Source organism: Podarcis filfolensis (assembly GCF_964270895.1).
Source record: "Podarcis filfolensis genome assembly, chromosome: 9".
NCBI classification, from domain to species: domain Eukaryota; kingdom Metazoa; phylum Chordata; class Lepidosauria; order Squamata; family Lacertidae; genus Podarcis; species Podarcis filfolensis.
In genome coordinates this window covers 77,355,594-77,380,606 of record NC_139610.1, presented here as the reverse complement: position 1 = coordinate 77,380,606, position 25,013 = coordinate 77,355,594, and the positions used below count along the sequence as shown (strand labels likewise).

Here is a 25,013-nt window from a genome sequence, read left to right as displayed (position 1 = left end):
TGGGGGGGGGTTTGAAGTGGGACAGGTGGTGACGCAGAAGAGGGACCCCTGTCTCTTGGGGGGGCAGTATTTGAGGGGTCCTCCCCATGTGACAGGCCCTGCTCTCTTGGCTCCGCTAGGGTGGCTGTTTCCTTGGTGTCCTGCTGCAGCTGGATCAGGTCCGAGGAGGGACTCTTCCAGGCCAGCTTCCTGTTGCCCCCCAGGGACAGTGTGGTGCAGTGGTTAGTGTCCAGTTAACCCCAGGGTGTGTCCTCGAAGCTACCAGCATGAGTTTGACCCAACTGCAGGAGGCAGAAGACAGGAGGGCCTGGCCTGCTCTGGTCCAGGGGGTCACGAAGTGGCGGACACGACTAAACAGCAACAACCCCAGGGTACAAATCACCCTTTGGTCATTAATAATAATAATAATATTTATACCCCATTCCATCCAATAATATTTATACCCCAGCCACTCTGGGCGGCTTCCAAAAGGAGATTAAAAATACATTAAAACACCAGTCATTAAAAACTTCCCTAAACAGGGCTGCCTTCAGATGTCTTCTAAATGTCAAATAGTTTATTTCTTTGACCAAGAAGGCCCTCAGATCAGCTGGAGGGCGATGGATGGATGGATGGATGGATGGATGGCGTGTGTAGCTCACGTTTTTTTTCCTCCAAGGAGCTCAAGATGGCTTGCCTGGTTTTCCGCCCCCCCCTGCTCATTTGATCCTTACAACAGCCTGTGAGGGAGGCTAGGCTGAGAGGCAGGAGTGGTGGGATTTGAACCCAGGTCTCTGCCAGGTCATACTCCAGCATTTCTGCTCCTGTCAAGCTCCCTGGGTGGGTGACCAGCCCCTGCCTCTCAGCCCTTATTTGTTGTTGTTGTTTAGTCGTGTCTGACTCTTGGTGACCCCCTGGACCAGAGCATGCCAGGCACTCCTGTCTTCCACTGCCTCCCTCATGCTGGTAGCTTCGAGAACACTGTCCCACCATCTCGTCCTCCTTCGTCCCCTTCTCCTTGGGCCCTCCATTTTCCCCAACATCAGGGTCTTTTCCAGGGTGTCTTCTCTTCTCATGAGGTGGCCAAAGTCTTGGAGCCTCAGCTTCAGGATCTGTCCTTCCAGTGAGCACTCAGGGCTGATTTCCTTCAGAATGGAGAGGTTGGATCTTCTTGCAGTCCATGGGACTCTCAAGAGTCTCCTCCAGCACCATAATTCAAAAGCATCAATTCTTCGGCGATCAGCCTTCTTTATGGTCCAGCTCTCACTTCCATACATCACTACTGGGAAAACCATAGCTTTAACTATACGGACCTTTGTTGGCAAGGTGATGTCTCTGCTTTTTAAGATGCTGTCTAGGTTTGTCATTGCTTTTCTCCCAAGAAGCAGGCGTCTCTTAATTTCGTGGCTCCTGTCACCATCTGCAGTGATCATGGAGCCCAAGAAAGTAAAATCTCTCACTGCCTCCATTTCTTCCCCTTCCATTTGCCAGGAGGTGATGGGCCCAGTGGCCATGATCTTCGTTTTTTTGATGCTGAGCTTCAGACCATATTTTGCGCTCTCCTCTTTTACCCTCAATAAAAGGTTCTTTAATTCCTCCTCACTTTCTGCCATCAAGGTTGTGTCATCTGCATATCTGAGGTTGTTGATATTTCTTCCAGCAATCTTAATTCCGGCTAGGGATTCATCCAGCCCAGCCTTTCGCATGATGAATTCTGCATATAAGTTAAATAACCAGGGAGACAATATACAGCCTTGTCGTACTCCTTTCCCAATTTTGAACCAATCAGTTGTTCCATATCCAGTTCTAACTGTAGCTTCTTGTCCCACATAGAGATTTATCAGGAGACAGATGAGGTGATCAGGCACTCCCATTTCTTTAAGAACTTGCCATAGTTTGCTGTGGTCGACACAGTCAAAGGCTTTTGCATAGTCAATGAAGCAGAAGTAGATGTCTTTCTGGAACTCTCTAGCTTTCTCCATAATCCAGCGCATGTTTGCAATTTGGTCTCTGGTTCCTCTGCCTCTTCTAAATCCAGCTTGCACTTCTGGGAGTTCTCGGTCCACATACTGCTTGAGCCTTCCTTGTAGAATTTTAAGCATAACCTTGCTAGCGTGTGAAATGAGTGCAATTGTGCGGTAGTTGGAGCATTATTTGGCACTGCCCTTCTTTGGGATTGGGATGTAGACTGATCTTCTCCAATCCTCTGGCCACTGCTGAGTTTTCCAAACTTGCTGGCATATTGAGTGTAGCACCTTAACAGCATCATCTTTTAAAATTTTAAATAGTTCAGCTGGAATACCATCACTTCCACTGGCCTTGTTATTTGCAGGGCTTTCTAAGGCCCATTTGACTTCACTCTCCAGGATGTCTGGCTCAAGGTCAGCAACCCCATTACCTGGGGTATACGAGACATCCATTTCTTTCTGGTATAATTCCTCTGTGTATTCTTGCCACCTCTTCTTGATGTCTTCTGCTTCTGTTAGGTCCTTACCACTTTTGTCCTTTATTATGGCAATCTTTGAACGAAATGTTCCTTTCATATCTCCAATTTTCTTGAACAGATCTCTGGTTCTTCCCATTCTGTTGTTTTCCTCTAATTCTTTGCATTGCTCGTTTAAGAAGGCCTTCTTGTCTCTCCTTGCTATTCTTCGGAAATCTGCATTCAATTTCCTGTATCTTTCACTATCTCCCTTGCATTTTGCTTGCCTTCTCTCCCCAGCTATTTGTAAGGCCTCGTTGGACAGCCACTTTGCTTTCTTGCAATTCTTTTTCATTGGGATGGTTTTAGTTGCTGCCTCCTGTATAATGTTGCGAGCCTCCATCCATAGTTCTTCAGGCACTCTGTCCAGCAAATCTAAATCCTTAAACCTGTTCCTCACTTCCACTGTGTATTCATAAGGGATTTGATTTAGATTGTATCTTACCGGCCCAGTGGTTTTTCCTACTTTCTTCAGTTTAAGCTTCAATTTTGCTATAAGAAGCTGATGATCTGAGCCACAGTCAGCTCCAGGTCTTGTTTTTGCTGACTGTATTGAGCTTCTCCATCTTTGGCTGCAGAGAATATAATCAATCTGATTTCGATGCTGCCCATCTGGTGATGTCCATGTGTAGAGTCGTCTCTTGTGTTCTTGGAAAAGCGTGTTTGTGATGACCAGCTTGTTCTCTTGACAGAACTCTATTAGCCTTTGCCCTGCTTCGTTTTGATCTCCAAGGCCAAACTTGCCAGTTGTTCCTTTTATCTCTTGATTCCCTACTTTAGCATTCCAATCCCCTATAATGAGAAGAACATCCTTCTTTGGTGTCACTTCTATAAGGTGTTGTAAGTCTTCATAGAATTGGTCAATTTCAGTTTCTTCAGCACCAGTAGTTGGTGCATAAACTTGGATTACTGTTATGTTAAAAGGTCTGCCTTGGATTCGTATCGAGATCATTCTATCATTTTTGAGATTGCATCCCAGTACTGTTTTCGCCACTCTTTTGTTGACTATGAGGGCCACTCCATTTCTTTTGCGGGTTTCTTGCCCACAGTAGTAGATATGATGGTCATCCGAACTGAATTCACCCATTCCCGTCCATTTTAGTTCACTGATGCCCAGGATGTCAATATTTATTCTTGCCATCTCATTTTTGACCACATCCAACTTACCCAGGTTCATGGTTCTTACATTCCAGGTTCCTATGCAATATTTTTCTTTACAGCATTGGACTTTCCTTTCGCTTCCAGGCATATCCGCAACTGAGCATCCTTTCGGCTTTAGCCCAGCCGCTTCATCAGCTCTGGATCTACTTGTACTGTACTTGTCCTCCGCTCTTCCTCAGTAGCATGTTGGACGCCTTCCGACCTGAGGGGCTCATCTTCCAGCGTCATAACTTTTATATGCCTGTTGTCTTTGTCCATGGAGTCTTCTTGGCAGGGATACTGGAGTGGCTTGCCGGTTCCTCCTCCAGGTGGATCACGTTTGGTCAAAACTCTCCACTATGACCTGTTCATCTTGGGTGCCCTGCTCGGCATAGTTCATAGCTTCTCTGAGTTCTTCAAGCCCCTTCGCCACGGCAAGGCAGTGATCCATGAAGGGGCTCAGCCCTTATATGGGGATATAAATACCCTAAATGGAGCCAGGGCCGGATTTAGGTTTGATGCAGCCCTCAGATACTGAAGGTAATGGGGCCCTTGACATATACAGCTGTCCTTTGTCAACATCAAATGCTCCCTGTTTTTTTGTGTTGAATAGATGCTAGATGGTCATTGATGGACCCAATAGGTATCGCAAGCCATTTGCAATCACAAAAATATGTATTTTATCAAACTCATTGTGAACTGAAATCCAATGAAGAAGTACATTAATAGTGAAATACAATATTATTTTGTACATTAATACAAAATACAAGTAGATTAATAGTGAAATTGTTAAGGTCTAACTACATGTAGGTTTTATTTTAGCTGTTTTTTATCTTATATTTTGGAAATGTGCATCCAGTGGTTTTTCCTTTGATTTTGGGGGGGGTCCCAAAAAAATAAAGGGGGGCCCTAAACTAGAGCTCGTTGAGCTTATGCGTAAATCCGGCGCTGGATGGAGGCGGCGCCCCATTGCAGATGCTCCCTCCCTGCTCGATGGCAACGCCGCCCCCCCCCCCCTTTGCAGAATCCCTGCCGCGGAGGCGCATGCGCGGGGTGCCAACCTCTCGCCAGGCGCCACGGCACCCTTTGCCACCCCGACGGGGGGGACCCCGAGCACTTCCGGGGGGCCAAGCGTGGTGGAAGGCGGGGAAAGGGCAGGGACTACATCTCCCAGAGTGCACCGGGGTTGGGGAGCCGCGGGGCCTGCCGGGAAAGGTAGTTCTGCCCGCGTCGGGGAGCGCGTGGAGTCGATCCGGAAGGGTGAGCGAGGCGGCGCTGCAGCCCCCCGACGGCGCTTTTGGGGAGGGGGGTCCCGGGCAGGATCCTGCCCGTCGGGGGCCGGAGGAGTCCCCGCTCGGCCCCCGATCTCCCGCCCGACCAAGCCCAGCGTCTCTTTCCCTTCTCCCGCCCCGTCGGGGCTGCAGGTGCGGCGGAGGATGGCCCGCGAGCGGCGGCGACCAGGACCCGAGGCGGGGCGGCGCCCGGCGGAGAAGGGACCCCCGAGGGCGGCGCCGGGGACGGCGATGGGGACGAGGAAGGGGCGCGGTGCCGTCGGGGCTCCGGGGCAGCCCGGGGGCTCCGGCTCCCGGCTGGCGGCCGTGCTGGCGCTGGGCTCGCTGGCGCTGGGCTTGGCGGCCGTGGGCTACGGCGTCGGGGCGCGGCGCTGGCGGGCGGCGCGCGTGGTCTCCCTGCACCCGGCGCCGCGCATCCTCGACGCCAACAGCAGCGGCCCCGAGACCGAGCCCGGCCGCTTCTGGGGCTCCTACCGGCCGCAGGTCTACTTCGGGATGAAGGCGCGCAGCCCCCGCTCGCCCGTCGCAGGTGAGAGGGGGAGAAGATGACCCCCGGGGGCCCCGTCCAACTCGGCGCTTGGGATGCCCAGAGGGCAGAGCTGTCAACCTTTCCCTTTTCAAAAGGGAAATCCCCTTATTCCGAATAGGATTCCTCGCAAGACAAGGGAGAGGTTGACAGCTAGGCAAGAGGGCAGGGCCTTGCCCAAGCACCCGGTGCCACCGGCACCCTTGGCCCAGGTCTACGTGGCAGATGGCACAAGGCAGGTGGCACAGAGTCTGGAGCCTTCAGGAAGCTCCTGTTGGCATCCATTTGTCTCAAGATGGAAGCGTTGGGGCAAAGTCCGATTTGGACAGGTGTCAGAGCCTGCAGGGAAGGTGCGCTTTCAGCCTGGGGCCCACATCCAGCGCAAAACAGACCCCAGGCAGCTGCTGCTGGAAAGACACCTCCCCATTGCCCCCCACTCACGCAGCAAAGGAGAGAGCACTGGCATGATGCGACTCGTGAGGAGCTGGCACATGTCACAGGCTGCTAGGACCGGGGAGGTTCTTTGTCCCAACAGCTGTTCCTTGGCAGCTGCTTTGGACACAGCTGTCAACGTTTCCTTTTTTTTAAGGGAAGTTCCCTTATTCCGAATAGGATTCCTCGCAAGAAAAGGGAAAAGTTGACAGCTATGGTTTTGGAATCTGTGGCCCAATCGTTCTGATCTTCGTGTAAGGGTTCCTCCCAGCTCTGCAATTGCCCAACCCTCTCCCAAAATCTGGGCATCATCTGTGCTCCAAGACGAAAGACGGGAGCCAGTGAGTTCTGCAAGTCAGGCACAGATTTATTTATTTTTTAAAATAATTTTTTATTAAATTTTCCATTTTAACAATCCAATCAAATCACATTAAATATTCCAGATTATACAAATACATATCATATAGTCCAAATATTCTGTCAAATTATAATTTTTTTTGGGACTTCCCATGCTTCAAGTTCGGGGGGGGCTCTGATCATCTCATATCTCTGCTGCCTTGAGTTTCCAATAGTTCCTTTAAGTCTTCCTGTTGTGAACCTTCCTTCTCAAGTTGGGCACAAATTGGGCTTGCGAGGCTGCCATCCCGGCCTCTGTCCTCGTGGAGCGTGGCCAAGAGACGAGGGGTCTGTGCCTTTGCTGTCCCCGGCAGAGTAGCTCTTTCCCTCGCTCTCCGCATTGCAGGGGGTTGGACTAGATGACTCTGGAGGGCCCTTCTGACTGCCATTCTGCGGCTCTTCCTGCAGGCCTCATGTGGATGCACCAGCTGGAGGGGGACGTCCGGCTGCGCCACACCTGCGAGCAAAGCGACGGCCTGCCGCGCTACGGCTGGCTGCTCCACGACGGCGTCAATTTTGGGGTGCAGGAGATCCAGGACGTGGGCCTCAGCCTGCAGACGGAGTTTGTGAAGCGACCTGGGGGTCAGCACGGGGGAGACTGGAGCTGGAGGGTCACAGTGCGGCCCGAGGTGAGTGGGGAAGGGCCAGCGGGAGAGACGGGCATCTCTTAAGGAATAATAATAATAATAATAATAATAAATTTTATTTATACCCCGCCCTCCCCGGCCAGAACCAGGTTCAGAGCGGCTAACACCAGTAAAATTACAGTAAAAACATAATAGGGGGGAAAAACCCAATTTAAAATACAGGTTAAAATGCAATTTAAAATTCAGCCTCATTTTAATAGTAGCCCATAGATCAAGACCATAAGGGGAGGGAAACATAAGGGTCAGACTGAGTCCAAACCAAAGGCCGGACGGAACAGCTCTGTCTTGCAGGTCCTGTGGAAAGATGTCAAGTCCCGCAGGGCCCTGGTCTCCTGTGACAGAGCGCCCCACCAAGTCGGGGCCAGTACTGAAAAGGCCCTGCCTCTGGTTGAGACCAGTCTAACCTCCTTGTGACCTCCAAAGTGTTGCCATTTGTGGACCTTAAGGTCCTCTGCGGGGCATACCAGGAGAGGCGGTCCCGTAGGTATGCACCCTTCGTGGAGCTGGAGGGAGGTGCAGGGGGATTCCTGTCTAGCTGTTACTAGGCCCAGGTGTGCTTGCACCTAAGAAGAGCCTGCAGGATCAGGCCAGTGGCCTGCGGGAAACTCGCAAGCAGGATCTGAGCCAAAGAGGTGAGCTTTGCTGCCTCCGACCATGGAAGCAGAATGCAGCCGTTGTGGCTCATCGCCACTGCTAGCCCTCTGCTCCGTGGCTTGGGCTGCTGGCTCCTTCGCAGGCCTTCAGACGGCAGACCTCAGCAGGGGGGGCCACGCAGCGTAATTTAATTTTAAGCACAAGGAAGCGTCTGGTTTCCTTGCCTTGTTTGTTCCAAAACACGCACAGTCCTTGAGGACATGAAGATAATCCACCGCATAGTTCTCCTTCTGCCTCTTATCTTATCCCGTGACCTCGAGACGGCGGCTGAGGCCCCAAACTCTGTCCGAGGGGCGGAAGGGAGCCAAGTTTCTCCCAAGTTTAGAATGCATGGGGCTATGAAGATGATGGACTTTTCGGAGCTAGCCAACCAGACTGGAAGAGTCCGCCACCAGAAGGCGGAGGAGTTCCAGAAGGAATGGATGAAATTCAAAGACTATTTAGTTAAATATGTTAAGATGACTTAGTTGGAAAAATTTGCAAATATCAGATAGGCTTAGGATTTAAATATGTTATGTTAGAGAATAAAATGTTTAACGTTAAAATAAAAAGAAAGAACGATGTTAAGTGATTAATTTTTTGAGAAATTTGGTTTTGCAAAAAGATATATACTGAAACTCAGCCAGAGGGATTAGAGGAAGTCAGCTAACAATGTTATGAAGATTGGATTAAGTACAGTTAAGATGCTCAGCCAGGATGCAAAGGCCTGTCTCAGGTCAGGTTCCCAAGGCTTCGACCCACAAGTCTCACCCAAAGCGGGGCTCCCAGACTTAGAAGCAGACAGGCGCCCAGGCAGACAGAATCCTAGAGTGGTAGACTTGCAAGGGGTGCCAAAGGTCCTCTAGTCCAACCCCCCTGCAGTGCATCCATGACAGAGCTCACCCTCACACTCAATAAATAATAATAATAATAATTTTTTATCTATACCCCTCCCTTCCCGGTTCAAAAACCGGGCTCAGGGTGGCTAACAACCAATTGAAAACACTTAATTGTAAAAGCAGCATAAAATACAGCATATAAACATGAATAACAATAAAATTCAAAGTTCAGAAATTGATTTAGGGGAAATCCATCTAATAAGCATTAGATAATCCCCAGGGCTAGCTGGCTGAATTGGTCCTAGTTGGGCCAGCGAGGCGACCAGGGGAGAATTAGTTGTGGGGTCTCAGAGTGGGTGATCTTCATAAAAGGGGAGGGGGAGGGAAGAGAAGGGAAATAAAGATCAGGCTGAATTCAAATTAAAGGCCAGCCGGAATAGCTCTGTCTTACAGGCCCTATGGAAGGAGGTTAAATCCTGAAGTAGTAGTAATAATAATAATAATTTATTATTTATACCCCGCCCACCTGGCTGGGTTTCCCCAGCCACTCTGGGCGGCTTCCAACAAAACACTAAAATACAGTAACCTATTAAACATTAAAAGCTTCCCTGAACAGGGCTGCCTTCAGATGTCTTCTAAAAGTCTGGTAGTTGTTTTTCTCTTTGACATCTGGTGGGAGGGCGTTTCACAGGGCAGGTGTCACCACTGAGAAGGCCCTCTGCCTGGTTCCCTATAGCTTTGCTTCTTGCAATGAGGGAACTGCCAGAAGGTCCTCGGAGCTGGACTTCAGTGTCTGGGCAGAACGATGGAGGTGTAGACGCTCCTTCAGGTATACTGGACCGAGACCGTTTAGGGCTTTCAAGGTCAACACCAACACTTTGAATTGTGCTCAGAAACATATGGAAGCCAGTGTAGGTCCCTAGTAAAGGGCCCTAGTCTTCTGGGACAGAGCATTCCACCAGGTTGGAGCCACCACTGAAAAGGCCCTGGCCCTGGTGGAGGATAGTCTGACTTCCTTAGGGCCCGGGACCTCTAAACTATGGTTATTCATGGACCTTAAGGTCCTCTGCGGGGCAGACCAGGAGAGGAGGTCTGTAAATACAAGGGCCCTAAGCCACAAGCCAGGGAGACGAGTCTTGCGGCTTACTGACGGTGCTTTCTTGTCCTCAGAGAACTGGGCCTCCGGCCCCCTTCATCTCTCTGCTCTTCTACGTGGCGACGGATGGGCAGGGGTCTCTGCAGCCTGTGGTGGAGCAGAAGACCGGCCGCTTGGCATCCCTGACGGGCACCACAGAGGAGCTGGGCCACTTCACCATCACCTTCCAGCCGCCCACCAATGAGGCTGGCACAGCACCTCTCTATGCCAGGTACCCTGCAGGGCAGAAGTGCCACAATTTTCAATCCTAGGGGGTGGGGATGTGATTGTCTCTCCCTTAAGTAAGAACCCAAGCCGAGGCGGATGGATCAGGCCCATGGCCCAGCAGGAAATACACAGGCAGGATCTGGGCACAAAATCAACTCTGCCCTCTTGCGGTTTCCGGCAGCTGGCATTCGGAAGCATTGCTGCGGTCAAGAGGTCCCGAGGGTGGCAACACGAGAACGGAGCCTTTTCTGCAGTGGCTCCCCGTTTGTGGGATGCTGTCCCCAGGGAGGCTCACCTGGGGCCTTCACTGTATATCTTTAGTGCCAGGCTAAACGCTGCTCTTCAACTAGACCTTTGGCTGATTGATTAATTATCTGATTTATATACCACCCGTCGGCAAAAGATCTCGGGGCAGTTCACAAGACATTGGGTACGGGTATTGTATACATTCCAGTTGGCCAATTTAACTTGCATACTGTTCAGTCATTACGGTACCAATTTATGATCAATGCAGTTCTAAAATTAATATTAAAATTAATGAATCATATTCTACAGCCTTTTAGCTCTGTTTGTGGGAAGGAGGGTTATGTTTAGTTTCGCTTTTGCTTTAATTACCGCGTTTTTCCGTGTAAAAGACTAGGCTTTTCCCCTAAAAAATAATGTCAAAAATTAGGGGGCGTCTTATACACGGGGCCATCTCCCCCCCATTTTCTTAACCTGGAGTCCCCAAAAATAGGGGCGTCTTAAACATGGGGGGGGGGGGAAATACGGTATATATTTTGTGCTACTATCCTTCATTTTTATCTTGTGAACCGCCCTGAGATCTGCGGGTGAAGGGGCACTATATAAATGAAATAGATAGATGATAGATAAATGATAGATAGAAAGATAGATAGATGATAGATGGATGGATAGATAGATAGATGGATAGATAGAAAGATGATAGATGATAGATGATAGATAGATAGATAGATAGATAGATAGATATAGATAGAAAGAAAGATAGATGATGGATGGATGGATGGATGGATCGATGGATGGATAGATAGATAGATAGAAAGATGATAGATAGATAGATAGATAGATAGATAGATAGATAGATGATAGATATAGATAGATAGATAGATAGATAGATAGATAGATAGATGATGGTTAGATGGTTAGATAGATAGATAGATAGATAGATAGATAGATAGATGATAGATAGATAGATAGATAGATAGATAGATATAGATAGATAGATAGATAGATAGATAGATAGATAGATAGATAGAAAGATGATAGATGATAGATAGATAGATAGAAAGAAAGATAGATAGATAGATATAGATAGATAGATAGATGATGGATAGATAGATAGATAGATAGATAGATAGATAGATAGATAGATGATGGATGGATAGAAAGATAGATGATGGATGGATAGATAGATGGATAGATAGAAAGATGATAGATAGATAGATAGATAGATAGATAGATGATGGTTAGATAGATAGATAGATAGATAGATGATAGATAGATGATGGATAGATGGATGGATGGATGGATGGACAGATAGATAGATGCCTCTGGCCATGGAGGAAGAGCCGTAGTCCTTGGCGCTGATTCTCGCTCCCTTTCTCCCTCTCCAGTTACAACCACCTGCAGGCGAAGGCCGAAGGTCTGGACCGCCTGAGCGACGTGGTGAAAGCCAGCCTGACGCCTCGCTTCACCTTCGCCCCCCCAGGAGCCCCCAAGCGCCGCTACTTTGGGGTGGATGCCTCTCACTCCCCGGCCGGGGAGCGGGCGCCCCCTCACAGCCAGCTGCTGGTGCACCAGGTGACGGTGTCCCTGCCCTGCCGCCTGGAGGTGCTCTTTGAATCGGGCAGCGCGGGCGACCGTGCCGGGCGTCTGGCAGGCGAGGCTCTGTCGCAGGAGTTGGGCCGGCACACGGTGGCCTTTGAGCGGCGCTTTGAGGAGGCCTTTGGCCTGGCGCGCAAGGGCTTCTCCCCGCCGGAGCAGAGCTTTGCGCGGGCCGCCCTCAGCAACATGCTGGGCGGCATGGGCTACTTTCACGGGCGCTCGCTGGTGCAGTCGCCCCACGCCGAGCTCCCCCAGCCCTACCCGGAGGCGCCGCTCTTCACGGCCGTGCCCTCGCGCTCCTTCTTCCCACGGGGCTTCCTGTGGGACGAGGGCTTCCACCAGCTGCTGCTGGCCCGCTGGGACGCAGCCCTCAGCCGAGATGTGCTGGCGCACTGGCTGGACCTCATGAACGCCGAAGGCTGGATCCCGCGGGAGCAGATCCTAGGCTCCGAGGCCCGTGCCAAGGTGCCCGCGGAGTTCGTCGTGCAGCACAGCAGTGCCGGAAACCCCCCGACGCTCTTCCTGGCGCTGCGGCAGCTGCTTGCGCAGGAAGCTCTGGAGACGGACTACCTGCGGCGCCTCTACCCGCGGCTACAGAGCTGGTACGACTGGTACAACAGCACGCAGGCCGGGCCCCTGCCCTTCACCTTCCGCTGGCGCGGCCGCGACCAGGACACCCAGGCGTTCCTGAACCCCAAGACGCTCACCTCCGGCCTGGACGACTACCCGAGGGCCTCGCACCCCTCGGAGGACGAGCGCCACCTGGACCTGCGCTGCTGGATGGCCGTGGCCTCGGCCGTCATGGCGGAGGTGGCCACACGGCTGGGGGAGCCGGCCGAGGAGTACCGGCGCATGGCGGAGGCGCTGTCGGATGGGCAGCTGCTGGACCAGCACCACTGGGCCGAGGCGCTGGGCACCTTTGCCGACTACGGCAACCACACGCAGGCGGCGTCCCTGGAGCGTGAGAAGCTGCGCCCGCCTCCTCCGGGGCAGCCGATGCCCACGCCGCGCCTGCTGCGGGTGGTGCGGAAGCCACCCCGGCTGCAGTTTGTGGGGGGCACTTTTGGCTACGTGAGCCTCTTCCCGCTGCTGCTGCAGCTGCTGCGCCCCGACTCGCCGCGGCTGGGCAGCCTGCTGACCGACCTGCGCAGCGAGAGGAAGCTGTGGACGCCCTTTGGGCTGCGCTCGCTGTCGCGCTCCAGCCCCTTCTACCTCAAGCACAACACGGAGCACGACCCCCCGTACTGGAGGGGCCCGGTGTGGGTCAACATCAACTTCCTGGCCGTGCGGGCTCTAAAGCACTACAGCCGGCTGGAGGGGCCCTTCCGGGAGCAGGCGGCCGCCCTGTACCGGGAGCTGCGCGCCAACGTCGTGGGCAACGTCTACCGGCAGTACCTGGAGAGCGGCTACGTGTGGGAGCAGTACCACGACGGCACGGGCAAAGGCCAAGGCTGCTACCCCTTCACTGGCTGGTCGGCCCTGGTGGTGCTCATGATGGCCGAGGAGTACTGAGCTTCCAAAAGTGCCAGGTTGCCTCTGCCATGCTCTTGGCGGGCGCGGTGCCCGCCTCCTCCCCTCAGGTGTTTTGACTCCTGGGCAGCTGGCCTCGACTGCTCTCCCTCCAGGATCTGACTTCTGATTTTCTAGCGAAATAAAGCTGTGAAGCTGGACGTGCCAGTGGCCTCTTGCGGGAAAGGAGCTGGGCTGGGGGAAGAAGCCTCTTTGGGCTGCTTGGGCATTCCCATGCGCTGCCGCCTCTGGAGTTCGGGGCGGGGAGGGGAGATGCCTTGGGTCATAATTGAAGGCAACATGAAAGGGGTTTGTGCGCTCAGAGCGGCTCCCAGGGGCTGCTGGTGAATCTGCACTTGGGATTTTATTTATTGTTATTTTGCAAAAGTTATATGCCACTTTATTGTTTTGAAAAACCCTGAAAGCCTTTACATCTTTTTAGCTCCTGGGAGGGAGGGTTTTGACTGGTCCCCTGCTGCTTACGATTTGGGGAGTGCAGCTACAAATGTGCTGCAAGTTAACAACTTTTTGAAGCCCTGGGGATTAATGGGTTTATGGTGCAATAAACTGATATGAACTGGGATTAGCTGCTTCAGGGTCACAGCATGTTTCCCCACACTCAGAGAACAGAAGAGTTGTAGAAAGGACCTTGAGGATCATCTAGCCCAACCCCTCTGCAATGCAGGAATATGCAGCTGTCCCAACCAGGGATCGAACCTGCAACCTTGGCATCAGCAGGACCAGGCTCTAAGCAACTGAGCTGTTGCGGCCAGGCAAACATAGAGATATATGCATGCCTGTAAATGTAGCCACACAGGCCATCAGCCTCACCTGAATGCCATCCGTGCCAATACTTAGGTGGGCAAAATGGCACCATCTGCCCACAGGAGGGAGGGAAAAGCCTCCAAATCCCAACCCCAGGGGACAGAGCTGAGCGCCACAGGATCTTGCCTGACTGGTTGCTGGGAGATATGGAAAACTCCAGAGGCGGAAATCCCCCCCCCCAACATCATCTGCTACCAGAGTTTTTTCCATGGAGCTTGAACGTCCTGCCTCCGAGGAGGCTGCTCTGCCCCTGGACCACAGGATCTCTCGCCAGGCCATCTCAAGGCACCCAAAATACTTAAAATAGGCCCCTTCAGCAGGGACAGCTGGGGGGAGCGGGCTCTTGTGCTTGGATCCTGGCTCCCCCCTGGTTGGCCACTGTGAGAACAGGGGGCTGTTATGGGCTGTGGCACCGATTCAGCAGAGCTCCTCTTGTCTCCTTACAGAAAGTGCTGCCCTCCGTTAGCAGCTGCGTGGAAATCTGGGTTGCCACTTGCAAGAAAATTGTTTTGGCACAGGGTGCTACAGCTGACCATTCCCCGTCCCGGCCAGATTCCCAAAGAGTCCCCCCCATTCACAGGAGACAAGTGTGGCTCCGCTGCATGTGTGGACTTGGTGTTCAAGCACATTCCTCAGCTCTTAGACCGCTGGGTTTTGAGTCCACAGGCTGCCATATGAGGTGGGCCTCCCTGTTTGGCCACATGGATTTGTGGACAAACTGGTATCGTGAAAGTTTGCGCCATCTCCATTGTAACCCCCCACCCAATGAGTGGCCCCTGCCATAGTTAGGGAGCGATACATAAATGCACCCCACCATTCATTTTACTGTCTGCTGATTCTCTAACCACATTTGCCTTGCTTCACGATGTAGCCTGGACATTGCATGACTTCCTCACTGGGCAAGAAATCATGCTAAGGATTCCCACTGCTTTCTGGAACAAGTTATTTGCGCACTTGTACTGCTCCCACTATTTATTTATTATTATTTTTTACGACCCACAAGCCAAGGGCTGAAGTCCAGCTGCAAACTCTGCCCCCAAACGCAAGATTTGGATTTTTAAAATAAAAAAATCAGCTCTAGCTCAAAAGGAGTTTTGCAAGAGTAACAACTTGTAGATTCTCAGTCACACTCTCCGTGAATTCCTTAGCTGAAAGACAGGCTACACAAATGAATGAATGATTTAAAAGTTTGGGATGATGGGAGCTGGGGGCCAGCAGAACATGGAGGGCAACAGACAGAAGAGAACTACTTCACAGAAGCATGAAAATTGGAAGAGACCCTAAGGATCATCTAGTCCAACCCCCAAAAGGCAGGACTATGCAGCTGTCCCATATAGGGATTGAACCTGTTTGCAGAAGCATGCTCTAGCCAGCTGAGCTATCCAGCCTCAAGGAGCTGTTGCAAGAGCTGTGCCTGATGTTTTGAGCACGCTAGTGTGATTCTTACAGAAGAAATGGAGGTATAAGCTAAGCATGTGCGCTTCAGTGGGAGAAATCAAGTACAGGGCTGCAGCTGTGTAGCAAGCAGTTAAGTTTGCTTCCAAGACACGCTCAGATCTCAGCCGGGAGTGACAGGTCCAGTCCTGCTCAGACAGAGGTGGATAAGTCAGGATACAGGAATGCTGCAAATCTTAAGGGGGCTGTGTTTAGATTAGACCGGGGGGGGGGGGGAGCAGACCCTGTGGCATTTGTGCTGGCTGTTCTCATCCAAATACAAGGATGGCAGTTAAAAAAATGGGAACCACTACGGCACTCCTCCTAAGAACAAAACCCCAATTAACTTATCAAATGCCAGGGAGGTAAATTCAGAAAGAATGTGTGCCTTCATCCGAGACTAAAAAAAGGAAAAAGTCACTGGATTCAGGTTACAGGGCACTTTTGCTGAGACAGGAGGATGGGCCACAATGAGCCAAGTCCCCCTTCCCTGCCCCAGTTATGCATCTCCTGACCTATGGAGTGGGGGGGGGGGGAATTGCTCATCCCAGCCCACACTTGTAACTCTAAAAGGGGGCCAAACTTATAAGATGCAGCTGCCGCAGCACGCAAGAAGGAGAGCTGCTACACAGACTGCCCCGCAACACACACTCCAAACAAGAGCCTCTGAGCCAGGGGTGTCCACATCTCTTTAATAATAAGCACGCACTGCTGCCCCCCCCCCAGCACACGGGGAGAAGCACCTCCACTCCCAAGGCTACCAGGCACTGGTATGGCAAGGACCCAACAAGCTGCTTCGAGCAGCCTGCCCAGGGAAGGCCAGCTCCCCACTCCCAGCCCAGCTTGGTCAGAGCAAGGAGCAGGTGTCGGCAAGAACCGTTTCATCCATGCAACCAGCAAACCCCAAACCCAGTGCAAACCCCCAGGGGGAGGGAAGGAAGGAGGCAGCCCCCACCCAGAGGAAGAGCTGCACCTTGTCGCCAAAGGTTACGGAGCGCAGCGGGAGACACACACACGCACACACACAACTGCTACGGTAGTCGGGGTCCGGCAGGTAGTCCAGGCCCACCCCCCAAGAGACAGGGCACTGTACAAGTCCACAGAAGGCTCCTACGGAAGCACCCAACCCAGAGGGCAAGAGGGGGAGCAGACCTTTGGTCACAAAGCTGGAAGAGAGCTTGAGGGGCGCACTACGGACTGCCTAGGCAGGGAAACAAGAAACAGAGCGTGAGATCTGGCTATGGGCAGAGGGCAGTGTTGGTGCTAAGGCGGTAATTCTCCACAGTGAACTGCAGGGCGCAGAAGCCCTTCCTGCCCGCCTCCTGCTGCCGGGCACCAGGAGGGCGGCAGCGGCGGAGTCCCGGGGGTCAGGAAAGGGCCGTCCCCGTAAAGCAGGGAGGGGAAGTCAGCCAAGCAGGGCGGGCGCCCTTCAGACAGGCAACGTAGGCGAGGAGGCGGCCAGTTCTTCAGGGTCGCCTTCCGCCTGCCCCGCACACAGGCTCTGGGCCTCGCTGCCCGGGGGAGAGCAGGGGACCCCTTTGGCCAGCAGGTGGGCCGCCTCCTCCTCGCTGTCCTCGCCAGCGGCCTCTTCCTCGTCCTGCCCGCGCCCCACCTCGATCCCCGAGTCGCCCGTCAGCCGGCGGTGGCGGAAGTGCTCGCCCTCGTCGTCAGGCCCTTCGTCGCTGTCCGAGACTCGCCGGGAGTCGCCTTCGAAGAGCTCCACGCTGGAGGAGAAGAGGGCGTGCTTGGGGGGCGCGGGGCAGGGTGCCAGCTTGCCCGCCAGCTCCCAGCTGCCCCCTGGGCTGCTGCTGCCCCCGCCGGCCCCTTCGGCATCCGCCTCGCCCTCACTGGGGGTGCTGGCCTCCGTGGCCGACAGAGAGGTGCTGCTGGGCGACGCCAGGCAGCTGGACTCACAAGAGCAGCTGGTATAGTTCTCCGAGCTGCCCGTCAGAGTCAGCGTGCTGGAGCCCAGGCGGCTGGCCGAGCCTCCCAGGATGGCACTGTAGGGGGGTGGCGGGGTGGTCGGGCGATGGGCCACCTCTTCGTAGGCAGGCAGCTTGAAGGAAGCCAGCATCCCTGCAGAAGGAGAAGGCGGGGAAGAGGGCAGAGAGAGCGGCTCAGCACCACCCAGGACCACAGAAGCAGACGGACTTCTGAGAGCTGGACCAGCAGGAAGGGGTGACGCAGCCTGGGAGTCATTTTGGACTCACAGCTGTTCATGGAGGCGCAGGTCAATTCTGTTTCCAGGGCAGCTGTCTCCCAGCGCCATCTGGTACGCAGGCTGAGACCCTCCCTGCCCGTAGACTGTCTGGCCAGAGTGGTGCATGCTCTAGTTAACTCCCGCTTGGAATACTGCAATGCACTCTACGTGGGGCTACCTTTGAAGGTGACCCAGAAACTGCAACTAATCCAGGATGTGGCAGCTAGACTGGTGACTGGGAGTGGCCGCTGAGACCACATAACACCACTCTTGAAAGACCTACATTAGCTACCAGTACGTTTCTGAGCATAATTCAAAGTGTTGGTGTTGACCTTTAAAGCCCTAAGTGGCCTCGGTCCAACTCCGAGGGCCTTCTGGCGGTTCCCTCACTGTGAGAAGCAAAGCTACAGGGAACCAGGCAGAGGGCCTTCTCGGTAGTGGCACCTGCCCTGTGGAACGCCCTCCCACCAGATGTCAAAGAGATAAACAACTACCTGACATTTAGAAGACATCTGAAGGCAGCCCTGTTCAGGGAAGTTTTTAATGTTCAATGTTTTATTCTGTTTTCAACCTGTTGGGAGTCGCCCAGAGTGGCTGGGGAAACCCAGCCAGAAGGGCAGGATACAAATAATAAATTATTATTATGTGGCAAAGCAAACTGCTCTGCGTGCCACAGCTTCTGGGCTTGATCACTGGCACCGCTGGGTTGTAGAAGACCTGGAGAGGCCCTGCCAGCGAGCGTAGTTCAGGGATCGCAGGCCTGTAGGCCACTGAACGTTGCTGGCCTCCAACCCCCATCAGCCCCAGCCAGCACGGCCAATAGTCAGGGATGATGGGAGTTGTAGTTCAGTAAAAGTTCTGCAGTCTAAGGGGTGTGTGCCAAGTTCTGAAACTGACAAAAAAGTTGCCGCCTTCACATAAATGGAGTGGCACCAACATGGGGCTCAACTGCTGGCTCTGGAGGTGTCCCTCAAAGCTTCTCCTTAAAACAGCATCGGCTGGATATGATTTAAGCAAAAAACATCCAGAACTAGATGTTCTGGCCTAGTTACCCAATCCCCTCCAATCCCCTAGTTCACAAGCCTTAGCTGCCGGCTTTAAATGTCTGAGGCCCACCAGCCACAACAGGACAGGAAGGGCCAGAACCGGTTCCAAAAGGTGAGGCAGTATTTGGCACCATCAGTGGCCAATTACTGACCCTGCTTTCTATCAATACCTAATCCATCTTTGGAGAATTCTTTGCCACGTGTTTTCCTTGTAGGAAGGAAGTCTACAGTTCACGTTTCCTCAAACTAAGGGCATTTTCTCTGGAGTTTTAATGACAGCCTCCACAATTTGTTAATCCAAGTGGAGAAGCCGTCTTCTTGTATATTTTTCCTTTCCCACCCCACATGCCTCACAAAGTATTTTCTGTAATTTATTCTCCGCTTCTCCTTCTGCATTCAGCTTGTACCTCTGCCCCTCACAAATCCCTGATAGTTTCTTTCACCCTTTGTCCTTTCATACAGTGGTACCTCGGGTTAAGTACTTAATTCGTTCTGGAGGTCTGTTCTTAACCTAAAACTGTTCTTAACCTGAAGCACCAATTTAGCTAATGGGGCCTCCTGCTGCCGCCGGAGCACAATTTCTGTTCTCATCCCGAAGCCAAGTTCTTAACCCGAGGTACTACTTCTGGGTTAGCGGAGTCTGTAACCTGAAGCGTATGTAACCCGAGGTACCACTGTATTTGTTTTTCTGCTCCTGTAACAACCTTCCTCTCTTATCCCATTCCTGTCTATTCCCTATTTATCACTCTTAATATTTATTATTGTTACTGGCTATCCTTAAACCCCTTTTTCCTCAGAGAGGGGGCCTTCCCTCCCCTGAACTACTCTGTCTCCCAAGTACCTTTAATCAGCAGGCAAAGAGGTGGCCCAGAGGCCTGCCAACCGGTCCCAGAGTCTCGTTTGAGAAACAGGCTCTGGCTGCAGGACCTGAGATCTCTGGGGATATTGGCTCAAGGTGCCAATGGTCCCTGCTGCCCTCAGTTTTTGCTCCCCTCCCTCCTTCCCTCCCAGCCCCGTGGCACTGCCTCACCCGCTGCTCCCCACATACTGGGGCAAGAGAAAAGGCACTCACTGAGATCCATCATGGACGGGGGATAGTTGCAGGCACCGTGGTAGGCAATGAGGTTGATCTCCCGCTGCCGCTGCTGCTGCTGAAGGCGCAGTTTGGCGCGGCGGTGCCTGTAGGCGCAGCAGCAGCTGAAGAGGATCAGGACAGTCCACAGGAGCCAGAACCCTGCCAGGGAAGGAGCGAAAAGGAGGAAGGTCAGCTATGAAGGAAACAGGCCAGCTCTAGCCCTCCTCTCCTAGGTAGTTTGGGGAGAGACAGCTGCTGCTGCCGCCTGTCAGTGTGTAGACAATTCTGAGCGACACGGACCAAGGCTCTCTCTCTCAGGAGAAGTTCAATACAGCCCGTTCAGAATCATGGGGACTAGAACCCTGCTTTATTTTAAGGTTACGAGCCACAGCTGCCAGTCAGCATAGACAGCATAGAAAGCTGTTGATTTGCTGAGTTTTGATTCTTGTTTCCTCCCTGGCTCCTTTCCTGTGTCTGTTTATTTAAAAGAAAGACAGTAAGCCTGTGGGGGTAGAGGCTGCCTTGTTCGGATTGTATGTGGGCCCCTTGGGGAGCTTGTTTGCCTGAAGAGCACCTTGGGGAGGCCCACAGGGACGTCAAGGCAGAGAGGCTAAAGAAATAGTACACAAGCAATACTGAGCTGCGCAACGGGTCTCACTTGGCATAAGGCACTTTCCAAGGTTTCTGTTAAATACAGCCTTTAAATGGAATCATGAGGTCTAGAATTTGCTTTGAGGAAAACCACAGTTCAGTGGCTGAGCATCTGGTTTTCCAAGCAAGAGGGCCCTATGCTCACTTCCCAATGTCAGACCGGGACAGCCTCCCAGCCTGAAATCTTGGGCGTTGCTGCCAATCAGTGTTGGATTTCCTGAGCTAGATGGGTCAATGGATCCGACTCAATGCAAGGCAGCTTCCCATGCTGCTGTGACACAGAGGCCTCTTCCTCCTTCCCTGCTACTCACACCAGAGCTCGTAGTAGTAGATGCAGCAGCCGGTCTCCCCGCAGCAGTGACCCGTCTCGCACACGTACGGCTGGTCGTTCACCCCGGGGCAGAACTCGCGCGCCTGGACCAGAGAGAAGGGGACAAAGCAGGGAAAGGTTCAGGAAAAGGGCACCGAAAACGCCCAAGGGGAGAAAAGGCAAGAGGTGACATGGCAGAACTGTATAAAATGATGGATGGGGAAGGCGGAGAGAGAAAAGTATTTCTCCCTGTCTCATCATCATCATCATAATTTATTATTTATACCCCACCCATCTGGCTGGGTTTCCCCAGCCACTCTGGGCAGCTTCCAACCGAATATTAAAAACACAATACAGCATTAATCATTAAAAACTGCTTTCAGATGTCTTCTAAAAGTCAGATAGTTGCTTATTTCTTGGACATCTGATAGAAGGGCGTTCCACAGGGCAGGTGCCACCACCAAGAAGGTCCTCTGCCTGGTTCCCTGTAACTTGGCTTCTCGCAGGGAGGGAACCGCCAGAAGGCCCTCGGAGCTGGATCTCAGTGTCCAGGCTGAACGATGAGGGTGGAGATGCTCCTTCCGGTCTACTCGACCAAGGCTGTTTAGGGCTTTAAAGGTCAGTACCAACACTTTGAATTGTGCCCAGAAATGTACCGGGACCCAATGCAGGTCTTTCAGGACTGGTGTTATGTGGTCTCGGCGGCCGCTCCCAGTCACCAGTCTGGCTGCCGCATTCTGGATTAATTGCAGTTAACATGAGAACCTTTATGCCAATAAGTTTCTGTGCTGGTTTTAACCTGTAACACCTTAAATGGCTCAGGACCGCCATACCCCATGGTCTGCCTCTCCCCACCTGAACTGACCTGGAACCTGCAAACATCATCTGAGGTCCTTCTTTGTGTGCCTCCTCCATGAGAGGTCTGGAGGGGGGGCAACACAAGAACGTGCCTTTTCTGTGGTGGCTCCCTGCTTGTGGAAGTCTCTCCCTAGGGAAGCCCTGCCTGGCGCCTTTGTTACATATCTTTAGGCCGCAGTCGAAAACATTCCTCTTCTCCCAGGCCTTTGGCTATCTAAGCAAAGTATGGGCTTTTAAACCGGGGGGGGGGGGGTTATTGGTTTTTGTTTGTTACTATAGTATGTATTTATGCGCTTCTATATTGTAAACAGCCCTGTGATCTTTGGATGAAGGGTGGCATAGACATTTAATTAATGATGAAATAATAATAATGATATTGGAACTCCAATTGACATCCTGTGAAGCTGTTTCTGCACACACCCCCCCCCAAAAAAAAATTGCATGCTGCCCTTTATCTGTCAATTCGGTCCTCCTTCATGCACCACATAGTCTATGGAACTCACTGCCAGAGGAGGCAGCGACCGCCATTGACCTGGCTTCAAATGGAGGCTAGGCAAATTCTGGAAGGAGGAGAGGTCTGTCCACAAATCCAACAGCTGTGATGCCTCTGCTCTGCACCCCACAGCTGGAGGGAGCCAGGCTTCTGCATCCCAGCTTCTGAAAATCTCAGGAGGGCGCTGCTCCTGGATTCCCAGTGAGGGGCACCTGCTGCTGCTGCTCAACAGAGAGGGCTCCTTCTTAAATATTGTTTTTATCAATGTCATTTTAAATTGCGATTGATAATAATGCTGGATTTTTAGTTTTACATTTTATGATTGATGCGGAAATTGGTTTTCCATTTGGTTGTGCACCTTTTGATGTGCTCTATTTATTGCTCATGACCTTTGCTATGCTGGTGATTCTGTAAATCTTGTCACGTCGTGAGCCGCCTCCAGCACTGTTTCAACTATGGAAAGGCGGCATACAAATAAAAGGATGAAGATGATTGTTTTGGAAATTATGGGGGGAGGGGGCACCGAAGATGATGAGAAAGAGGAGGACCTGTTTGGCCGCCCTTGGGAAGAGGCTGCTTTGCCCGAAGTCCCTCGCGCCCCAGTCAACAGATCCCTCCATAGCTGTCAACTTACAGATTTGAAAATAAGGGACCAGCAGCCAAAATAAGGGATCAACAATTACTTTGATAAAATACATATTTTGTTGCGTGCAAATGGTTTGAGATACCTATGAGGTCCATCAATTACCGTATAGCATCTATTCAACACAAAAAACAGCCACAATTTGTTGCGGACAAAGGACAGCTGGACATAGAAAGGGCCCCGTTCCCTCCAGGAGCTTATTTATGGGACGTCATCGGGACGCGGCGCTGGGCTAAGGGACTGTCCCGCCAAAGAAGGGATCCCTCCCGGTGGAGCCTCCCGGGCCAGAGGCAGTCTACCTGTCCCGGCCCCCTACCTGCCGCTCCCGGCCCAGCAAGGCGGCCCAGCCGGCCTGGGCTTCCCTCCCGGCCGGAGGCCTCCTCCGCTCCATGACGCCGCCTCAGCCGCCTCAGCCCCTACAGCCTCCGCGGGCGCCCAGACGCCGCCGCCACGGCCGCCTCGGCTTCCTGGGGCCCGGCCGCCGTCGCCGCCGCCCGCTGCCCCGCGGCGCCTCCGGCCCTCATTGCCGCCGCCGCCTCCGCCAAGGCCGCCCAGGCCGCCCGGGGCTCCGGCTCCGCCGCCTCAGCCCAGGCCGCCGGCCCCGCCGCCGCCGCCATCACTCGGCGCCGCGGCTCCCGCCCCGCCGCGCCCGGCCCTCCAATCGGAGCCCTCCGCGGGGCTGGCGGCCAACCGGCGCCCGCGCCTCCGTCCGGCGGGGACCAATCGGCGGCCGGCTTCTCCCATAACAACAGCAGACAAAGAGGCCAGGGGCCCGCCCTCCGCGGCGACGGAAGGGGCCTCCAGCCAACCAGCGGAGACCGCCTTCGTAACAGGCAGCGGGGCTGGCCAAAGGCAGCGCGAGGGGCCGTCCGACGCTCCGATGGACAGCCGCGCCGTCCAAGGGGCGGCGGAGCTTTGCGGAAACAACCAATCGCCGGGCCCTCCCCCGGGGCGCTCTCGGCCAATGCGATGCGGAGGGGGAGGCGCGTGTTGAGGGAGCCGGCCAATGGGAAGCGGCGACTCTCGCCTCCCGGGGGAGCGCGTGAAGCTACGAAAGGAGCGTTTCAGCGCCTGCGCAGAGAGAGAGAGGGGGGGGCAGCTGTGCTCTCGTCTGAGAAGTCGCGCGAGAGGATGAGCTGGGCCTGGAGCCGGAAGTGGAGCCTCATTCGAGTAGAAGGAATGGTCGCGGGGAGGTTGGCTTGAGGCCGGCGGCTGAGAGGGAGCCGGAGCCGGGCGGAGTGGGGGGCAGAGGGGCGGCCAGGGAGGCGGGAAGCGGCTTCCGGGGAAGGGGGCTCGGCTGTCGTGGAGCTTCCTGCGGAGGCTGAAGGGGGAACTGGGCCTTCCGGGGCCTCCAAGCAGGAAGAGAAGCGGGAGAGGCCTGTCAGTCAGCCGCTCCTAGGCTCCGCCCTGGAGGAGGAGCAGAGCAGGCCTGAGGATGAGAAGTATTATTAATATTATTATTATTATTATTATTATTATTATTATTATCAAAAAAATTATTGGTTTTCACAACATTATAAACACCCGGACAACACCATCACTGGCCCCAACAACATCACACACACCATCTCGGGACTATTTAATTGCTCATCGTCTAACATTGTATATGCCATCAAATGCCAACAGTGTCCTTCAGCTCTCTATATTGGACAAACAGGCCAAACCTTACGCCAAAGAATAAACGGACATAAATCGGACATCAAGAATCACAAGACAGAGAAACCAGTAGGAGAACACTTCAATCTCCCAGGACATTCTATACAAGATCTCAAAGTAGCTGTATTACTACAAAGGAATTTCAGAAATAGACTGGAAAGAGAAGCTGCTGAATTGCAACTCATTACCAAACTTAAAACCATGGAGAGACCTGGTCTGAACAAAGACATGGGATTCTTATCTCATTATACATGACAAAGCCATTTTTCACCTTCTCACCCCTTGCTTTTTCCTGTAAGACCTATTGCAGTCGTTAAGAGTCGTCAACAGGCTCATCACAGCTATCTGCCAATCACCCATTCCCACCACCCTTCTGAGTAATACCCCTCCCCACCTTCTCACTATATAGAAGGATCTGGCAACTTCTGTTTCAGTGTATCTGAAGAAGTGTGCATGCACACGAAAGCTCATACCAAGAACTAACTTAGTTGGTCTTTAAGGTGCTACTGGAAGGAAAATTTTTTTTTTGTTTTGATTATAAACAAACAAACACATAAGACAAACAAACATAAATCATAGCCTTATTGACAGTTACTCGTATTAACATTGTCAAGTGACGTCCTTGCTTCCCCTTGGTTTAATTTCATTGCATGTCCTTTTAACGGTTTTCCAAATCGCAGTTCTTATAAAATTTAACTGAAACATTAACATCCTTCGATCTTCACATTATGAAATTAAACAT

At 52.7% G+C, this 25,013-nt stretch overlaps 2 protein-coding genes across 2 annotated transcripts; one reads left to right on the top strand and one right to left on the bottom strand.

The window, feature by feature from the left end:
• The first annotated feature begins 4,830 nt into the window (after positions 1-4,830).
• On the top strand, positions 4,831-13,241 carry MOGS (mannosyl-oligosaccharide glucosidase). The gene is made up of 4 exons (XM_083571225.1): positions 4,831-5,422; positions 6,656-6,876; positions 9,537-9,733; positions 11,361-13,241. The coding sequence occupies exons 1-4, from the start codon at positions 5,038-5,040 to the stop codon at positions 13,081-13,083; spliced, it is 2,526 nt and encodes an 841-aa protein (XP_083427351.1). The 5' UTR covers positions 4,831-5,037; the 3' UTR covers positions 13,084-13,241.
• Positions 13,242-16,017: 2,776 nt separating this feature from the next.
• On the bottom strand, positions 16,018-23,072 carry WBP1 (WW domain binding protein 1). Its single transcript, XM_083571753.1, has 4 exons — positions 22,932-23,072; positions 20,623-20,725; positions 19,658-19,819; positions 16,018-17,415 (listed from the first exon to the last, which is right to left on the bottom strand). The coding sequence occupies exons 1-4, from the start codon at positions 23,004-23,006 to the stop codon at positions 16,769-16,771; spliced, it is 987 nt and encodes a 328-aa protein (XP_083427879.1). The 5' UTR covers positions 23,007-23,072; the 3' UTR covers positions 16,018-16,768.
• Positions 23,073-25,013: the final 1,941 nt, after the last annotated feature.

Excerpts from the sequence above, each read along its gene's own strand:
- MOGS (XM_083571225.1), top strand. The coding sequence starts at position 5,038 with ATGGCCCGCGAGCGGCGGCGACCAGGACCCGAGGCGGGGCGGCGCCCG. Across the intron at positions 5,423-6,655 it reads CCCCCGCTCGCCCGTCGCAG|GCCTCATGTGGATGCACCAG; the intron begins GTGAGAGGGGGA and ends CTCTTCCTGCAG. Across the intron at positions 6,877-9,536 it reads GGGTCACAGTGCGGCCCGAG|AGAACTGGGCCTCCGGCCCC; the intron begins GTGAGTGGGGAA and ends TCTTGTCCTCAG.
- WBP1 (XM_083571753.1), bottom strand. The coding sequence starts at position 23,006 with ATGGAGCGGAGGAGGCCTCCGGCCGGGAGGGAAGCCCAGGCCGGCTGG. Across the intron at positions 19,820-20,622 it reads CTACTACTACGAGCTCTGGT|GGTTCTGGCTCCTGTGGACT; the intron begins GTGAGTAGCAGG and ends CTTCCCTGGCAG. Across the intron at positions 17,416-19,657 it reads CCCGTCCATGATGGATCTCA|GGATGCTGGCTTCCTTCAAG; the intron begins GTGAGTGCCTTT and ends CTCCTTCTGCAG.